The 7,375-nt window shown below is 49.0% G+C and overlaps 1 protein-coding gene across 1 annotated transcript; it reads left to right on the top strand.

Moving 5' to 3' along the window:
• Window positions 1-5,902: 5,902 nt before the first annotated feature.
• On the top strand, window positions 5,903-7,150 carry RNF186 (ring finger protein 186). The gene has a single exon (XM_030805539.1). It carries the CDS (start codon window positions 6,079-6,081, stop codon window positions 6,760-6,762), a length of 684 nt encoding a protein of 227 aa, XP_030661399.1. The 5' UTR covers window positions 5,903-6,078; the 3' UTR covers window positions 6,763-7,150.
• Window positions 7,151-7,375: the final 225 nt, after the last annotated feature.

Raw genomic sequence — 7,375 nt, 5'->3', positions numbered from 1 at the left:
TGGTGAAACCCTGTCTCTACTAAAAATACAAAAAATTAGCAGGTGGCAGACGCCTGTAACCTCAGCTACTTGGGAGGCTGAGACAGGAGAATCACTTGAACCCGGGGGTGGAGGTTGCTGTGAGCTGAGATCTCGCCATTGCACTCCAGCCTGGGCAACTAGAGTGAAACTTTGTCTAAAAAAAAAAAAAAAACAGAAAGACAAGCAGTCTAAAAGGAAATATTCAGAATTAACTCTCCTTTTCTGTGGGCTGTGAGATTACTGATTACTGATGTCTTTTTTTTTTGTTCATCAGTAATCCCATTCTTTTTTACAATCAACATGTATTTTTTAACATAATTATTTTTAAACAGCAGAAAAAAAAAGACAGTTTAGGCTGGGCGCGATGGCTCACGCCTGCAATCCTAACACTTTGGGTGGCTGAGGTGGGTGGATCACCTGAAGTCAGGAGTTCAAGACCAACCTGGACAACATGGTGAAACACCGTCTCCACTAAAAATACAAAAAAAAATTAGCTGGGCATGGTGGCACGTGCCTGTAGTCCCAGGTACTCAAGCGGCTGAGACAGGAGAATCACTTGAACCTGGGAGGTGGAGGTTGCAGTGAGCCAAGATTGCGCCATTGCACTCCAGCCTGGGCAACAAGAGCGAAACTGCATCTCAAAAAAAAAAAAAAAAAAAAAAAAAAAAAAAAAGACGGACAGAAGATTTGAGTCCAGGGAGTGAGGTCAGTAGTAGTAATGGCCTCCCTGCCCCATTCACAAGCCTCTGTCATTTCACTGGCTCCCCACTAAGGAGATAGGGCAGGTGTCCATCTCACAGATGGAGAAAACTGAGGCCTAGGGAGGTTAAGCGACTCGGCCACTGACTGCTTGTCTAGCCCAGTGAGTGCCCTTTATCTCAAAAAAAAAAAAAAAAAAAAGACAGTGTAGTTTTCCAACTTCCTGCAGTTTGTGCCTGAGGCATTCGCTATCTCTGTTACATTGTCTTTCTCTCTATACGGTCATCATTTTCTCATTATTGTCATTTTGGTTCCAGATCCCTTTCTTCTGTCTCCTTGGCAATCTATCCTCAGACACGCAGATTCTTGGCGGGGGGTGGGGGTAGAGGGGGTGCTGCGAATAGGGATGGAGCCTGCCGTGCTCTAAGGAGCACAGAGGTGGGAATTCTGGGACAGGAGTGTGAGCTGAGATGGTTGCCAGTCAGCCCAAGGCAGAGAGGAGTGGAGAGCAATGTGGCGTTTGGCTGGGACCTGGCTCTCTGTGTTCACTGGAGTGTGGGGTGAGGGTGAGCTGATCAGGACAAAGGCCAAGGATGAGTGGACAGTTTGATCTCAGGACAGTGCTACCATCTGACTTGATGGGCGGCCTAAAATTCAGATCAGACATGTCTTTGCAAAGGTACATGGGTGTGTGTTTCCTTGCATATGTGATTTCCAAGGTGATCTTCCTCAACAGGACTGGCTCCGGCTCCCCAGCCTGCAGCTGGGCTTGAAATTTCACCCCAACATGAGACTGTGCTTCTCACGATGGAGTGCATATGACCCCAGGGCTGTGAGAAGCCATAAGATGGAAGAAACTGCATTTCAAATGAAAAAAAAAAAAAAAAAAAAAAGCTTTACTCAAGATTAATGAGTTCATATTTGTACAGCAATTAAAACAAACAAATATGTTGTATTTGGAGATTTGGAAGGATGCACGTATGCTTCCGGATTCTAATGTTGCAGTAAGCACAAATATAACATGGAGAAGAATGTGAAACCTAGATGAATTTAACATTTTAAGTCTCCGGAGACACTTTTTAATTCCCCTGGGATAGATCTGCTTCAGGCTACACCTCAGACTCTGCCCATATTCACTCCTCTTCAAGAAGCCCTGGCAGAATAGGTCACCAAAGTGTCTTATCTCATGTCCCTGGAAGAGATCAATTTCACCCAGGTCAGTTACAACCCAAAGTACATAAATTACTAAGCCTCCTGTGAGCAGGTTGTAGTCAGGGGTGGAGGGCTTAAATAATTTTCCATAATTTCCTCAAGTGTTAATGTCTCCATTTTGTTTTATTTGATTTACTTTTTTTTAATACAGAGTGTCACTCTGTCACCCAGGCTGGAGTGCAGTGGCACCATCTTGGCTTACGCAACTGCCATCTCCCAGGCTCAAGCTATCCTCCTGCCTCGGCCTCCCAAGTAGCTGGGACTACAGGTATGCACCACCAGGCCTGGCTACTTTTTGTATTTTTAGTAGAGACAGGGTTGCATCTCATTGCCCAGGCCAGTCTTGAACTCCTGAGCTCAAGGGATCCACCCACCTCTGCTTCCCAAAGTGCTGGGATTACAGGCATGAGCCACTGTGCCTGGCCTCCATTTTATCAAATTTTAAAACTGAACTGCAGTGAAGTTAAAATTCTTGCCCAAGGTCACATAGCTGGTAAAGCGACAGGAGCCAGATTTCCAGCTATAGTCAGTGCTGATGATAGTTAAGGCAAGGCACTTTTGAGAAACAAAGTTGTTCCCAAGCCAAGATGGTAGGAGGAGGACAACAGGAAGGAATGCTCTGTTAACAGTGGTCATTTCTCAGGGGTTGCAGTAAGATGAACTTTTACATTCTACTTTACCTATTTCTGTAATACTTGGGTTGTTCCAGCCGATAAGTTTTCTTAATGATGTCAAAAGGTTATTTTTTAGGCTCTAACCCCAAATAACTTCCCTTGGTCTGATTTCAACCTCACTCAGCTACCTTCTGACAATTTGATTTCCCATTAAGCTGGCTAGAGAGAGAGGCACTGGCCGGCCGGGTGAAGTGGCTCACGCCTGTAATCCCAGCAGTTTCGGAGGCTGAGGCAGGCAGATTACCTGAGGTCAGGAGTTCGAGACCAATCTGGCCAATGTGGTGAAAGCCCGTCTCCACCAAAAATGCAAAATTAGCCGGGTGTGGTGGCACACGCCTGTAGTCCCAGCTACTCAGGAGGCTGAGACAGGAGAATCACTTGAACCCAGGAGGCAGAGGTCGCAGTGAACCAAGACGGTGCCACTGCACTCCAGCCTGGGCAAGACAGAGCGAGACTCTATCTCAAAAAAAAAGTGAGAGGGACACTAGCCAAGCCAACATCACTGTGTGGCCCACCTGATTTTCTATTCTTATTATAAATGAATGTGGCCCAACACATTTTTCTCCTCTCATCCCTAACCCATCATAGGGTCTCACAAACAGAAAAGAACATTGTGCAATGCAAATCAAAGCAGAGAAAACACAGAATCTCTTCCAGCATCGTAACACACAGGCATTAGGTCACTCTTGTCCACATACAAAGTCTGGTTGTCTCATCAATGCCTGACCCTTTGTCAGAGAGCAAGTAAAGTTTTCTTTTCTTCATCCATTGCTGTGTTACATAGAGGTCTTTCACTTGCAAGGGACAGAAGTCCAATTTGAACTGACTTAAGAATAAAAATCAGGGTAGATTTTATAGGCTAATATCCTTGAAAAAATCCAATGCTAGGTGTCCCACTTCAGGTGTGGCTGGATCTAGGTGTTCAAATAACATCATCAGGCCTTTGTCTGATTCTTTTCTCATTTTTCTTTTGTGCTGACCTTACTCTTCAGCAGGTTCTCTGCACACTGTGGTCTTGGCAGCCCCAGGGTTCCATCCTGTAACTTGGAAACCCAGCAGAAAGAGAAACTTCTCAAGAGTTCCAACAGAAGTCTCAGAACTGAATCTCATTGGCTTGGCTTCGATTACATGTCTATGCTCAAACCAATGGCTGCAGCCAGCAGAGCAGAACATGCTAACTGGCCTGTCCTGAATCGTATCAGGGCCCCACTTCCAGAGAGCTGGAGCCAGACATCACCCTCACCGTGAGCACAGAATGACGGTGGGAAGCAGTGGTTGCCCAAAGTGAAAACAGAGAACTGTTACCCAAAAAAGGGGAAAGAATGCTAGGCATGGGGGAAAAACATGCTTAGATCCAAGGCCCCCTTCAGCTTGATCTGGGGGAAAATGTGATATAGATGTGTATCTATACCTTAGTATCTGAGACAGGTCTCAGTTAATTTAGAAAGTTTATTTTGCCAAGGTTGAGGACACACGTCCGTGACACAGCCTCAGGAGGTCCTGACGACATGTGCCCAAGGTGGACAGAGCACAGCTTGGTTTTATACATTTTAGAGGGACATGAGACATCAACTTATGTAAAATGAACATTGCTTCCATCTGGAAAGGTGGGGCAACTTGAAGCAAAGGCAGGAAGACTTGAAGTGGGGAAGGGGCTTCCGGTCACAGGTAGATAAGAATGGTTGCATTCTTTTGAGTTTCTGATTAGCGTCTCCAAAGGAGGCAATCAGATACGCATTTGTCTCAGTGAGCAGAAGGGTGACTTTGAATAGAATGGGAGGCAGGTTGGCCTAAGCAGTTTCCAGCTCGACTTTCCCCTTTGGCTTAGTGATTTTGGGGACAAACGATTTATTTTCCTTTCACAGAGATAACTGATGGTCTAGCTACATACAGGTTGAGAAGAAATGGGATGGGATGGTGAGAGAATTGGATTTCAGAGACAGAGGGCCCAGGGGAAGGGGAGAGGCAGGAGTTACCAATCCCACAAGGGAGGGAGCCTCTTTGGGGCTGGTGACTCCAGGGCACAGAGGGTGGCCTGCAGTGCCAGCTACTGGGGTAAGGGAAAGAGCTGAATCAGAGGCACAGGACTCTGTGTGGCCCTTGGCAGATGACATGAGCACCAAAGGATCCTTCACACAGGCTTCTGAGTTCAGAGTGGCCTGAATGAAACATTTGTTTGAGGGAGTGCACGTGCCACCCCATCTGCCTTTCAGGGCAAAGTAAGGAAATCACGTTTTCCTGTCTGCTGTGTTACTAATATCTGCCTGTCTCACATGAGTCCTGTTAGCCTACGCCACCTGGCTGGGGCCAGTTGTGTCCACATGAACCAATGAAATTGATTCAACCAGACCTTGGACGCTGGTAGATTCCACAAGGTCCTGCCCCATGGAAGGCCCCTTGGCAGGCAGCCAGCAGCCTACCCTACCACACCCTGCCCTTGTTTCCCAGCCTTCCCTACAAGGCTGTATCAGGGTTCCGGGAAATGGGGGCTGGGGACCCCAGGCACAGGGCTTGGCTTAGAGTAGGCCCAAATAAATGGCAGCTGTTCTTAGTACTACTGGATACGCAGCACGCCTAGCACACAACAGGACACCTGTGATTAGGCATGTGAAGTGCGCAGCAGGGCACAGATGGGAAGTTCATACACCCCTAACTGTGAATACAACAGCTGTGACTCTAAGGAAATGAATACAGTAGCAGGTGCCAAACACCTGTGCGCTGTATGTGGTTTTGTTTTTCTGTGTTGGGTTGGGCTTTGTCCTCCTTCCACTCACTTTTCTTACCTCTCCCCTCCTTTTTCCAAGGCCACCTGCCTGTAAATGTGCTCCAAGCACAAACAAACTTTTTTCCGCTCATCCTGACCTCCAAAAGTTTGTGTCTGAGAAAGCAGTGTCCCCCAATCCACCTATGTCCGACTCAGAGGGCTGTCTGTTTATTGTGCGGATTTGTAGATGCCAGTGAGCCGAGATCGCGCCACTACACTCCAACCTGAGTGAAAGAACGAGACTCCGTCTCAAAAAAAAAAAAAAAAAGTTGAACAAAAAAAATAAATAAAAGGTTCAGGGACCTGGGAAGTCGGGGTGAGAGAGTTGGATTATGATGCCTTCCAAAGCTTGAGCCACAGTTCTGTGGGCACCCACCAGATACTTGGCCCCAACAGGAAAGTCCTGACTCACTAGACCCTGCCCACTTTGCCCTCCTATCAGGCAATTCAAAGTCTCCAGACCCGCAAGTTACTGATTAACCCTAGGTTTTGAGAAAATAAATAATAATAACTGAAGGGACAACGTAAGCCAAGAAACAAGCTGGGCAGCTCTGGGAGAGAGGAGTGTCAGACAGCTGTTGCCAACAGGCACCTGGCCAGAGTGAAAAGGAGAGGCGGACTCCATCCAAGTCCCAGCGGCGCCAGCTGACACTCTCTGCCAATGCCCAGGTGCTGAGCAACAGTGTCCCACCGGTCCCTGTGCCCAGAATGGCCTGCACCAAGACCCTGCAACAGTCCCAGCCCATCTCCGCAGGAGCCACCACAACCACCACCGCTGTGGCCTCTGCTGGGGGTCATTGTGGCTCCACAGAATGTGACCTGGAGTGTCTGGTGTGCCGGGAGCCCTACGGCTGTCCCCGGTTGCCCAAACTGCTGGCCTGCCAGCATGCCTTCTGCGCCGTCTGCCTGAAGCTCCTGTTGTTCGTGCAGGACAACACCTGGTCCATCACCTGCCCGCTGTGCCGCAAGGTCACCGCCGTCCCCGGGGGCCTCATCTGCAGCCTGCGCGACCACGAGGTGGTGGTGGGGCAGCTGGTCCAGCCACACACAGAGGTGTCGCTCTGTCCTCAGGGGCTGGCGGATCCTGCCGACTTGGCAGGAGGGCACCCCAGCTCGGTGGAAGAGGATGGACAGGATGAAGTAAGTGCAAACCACGTGGCAGCCCGGCGCCTGGCCGCACACCTACTCCTGCTGGCCTTGCTCATCATCCTCATCGGGCCCTTCATCTACCCGGGTGTCTTACGATGGGTGCTCACCTTCATCATCGCCCTGGCCCTGCTGATGTCCACCCTCTTCTGCTGTCTCCCCAGCACCCGGGGCAGCTGCTGGCCCTCCTCCAGGACTCTCTCCTGTAGAGAGCAGAAACACAGCCACATCTCTTCCATTGCCTGAGTGCCCTCTGATGAGGCTGCCCCTGCAGCCCTTTCTGCCCTTGGGCCCCCGGACTTCCACAATGAACAGGGTAAGGGGTTACGGACTAAGACTGGCTCCTTCGGGAAATCACATGCCAGCGGGACTTGCAGGCCACAACCGAGATGGCCAGCCTGGGTCAAGAATTACACACTTGGATGACAGGCTTACGCTTGCCCTTGGGATAGCATAGCTAAACTGTTGGGAGCTAGGGGAGCAGACACAAACTACTTGAACACGACAAGATGGGGGAAGCTCCTGTTCCTCTTATTCCAGTGTTCCTGGTTTTTCTTTATGTAACTTGATGAAAGTATTGCAGTATTGGTGCTATTGTAGACTAGAACTGGAATTCCATTTTTTTTGCAATTTATGTGGCTGGTTTTGTTTCCTTGTTTCCCTTTGTTTTTTTGTGTTTGGGGCAGCAGTTGGTTCACATTTCCCGAAGTTACACATTTTCCCTCCTGGGAGCTTGGAGTCCACGGGGAGGTCCCACTGTGCTTCCTCTAACACTGTGCATCTCGTGCCCAGCCTAGCCTCGGCAAGTGTCCTGGTTGTTTGGGTCTCCCATGGAGTCGACCCTAGGGTTGGGGAGACA

The sequence above is a fragment of the Nomascus leucogenys genome, chromosome 24, assembly GCF_006542625.1.
Source record: "Nomascus leucogenys isolate Asia chromosome 24, Asia_NLE_v1, whole genome shotgun sequence".
Taxonomy (NCBI): Eukaryota; Metazoa; Chordata; class Mammalia; order Primates; family Hylobatidae; genus Nomascus; species Nomascus leucogenys.
Note: the sequence above shows the minus strand (reverse complement) of the source record. Positions and strands in the feature narration are given on the sequence as shown.

What these genes read in the sequence shown, in the direction of transcription:
- RNF186 (XM_030805539.1), top strand. Translation starts at nt 6,079, where the DNA reads ATGGCCTGCACCAAGACCCTGCAACAGTCCCAGCCCATCTCCGCAGGA.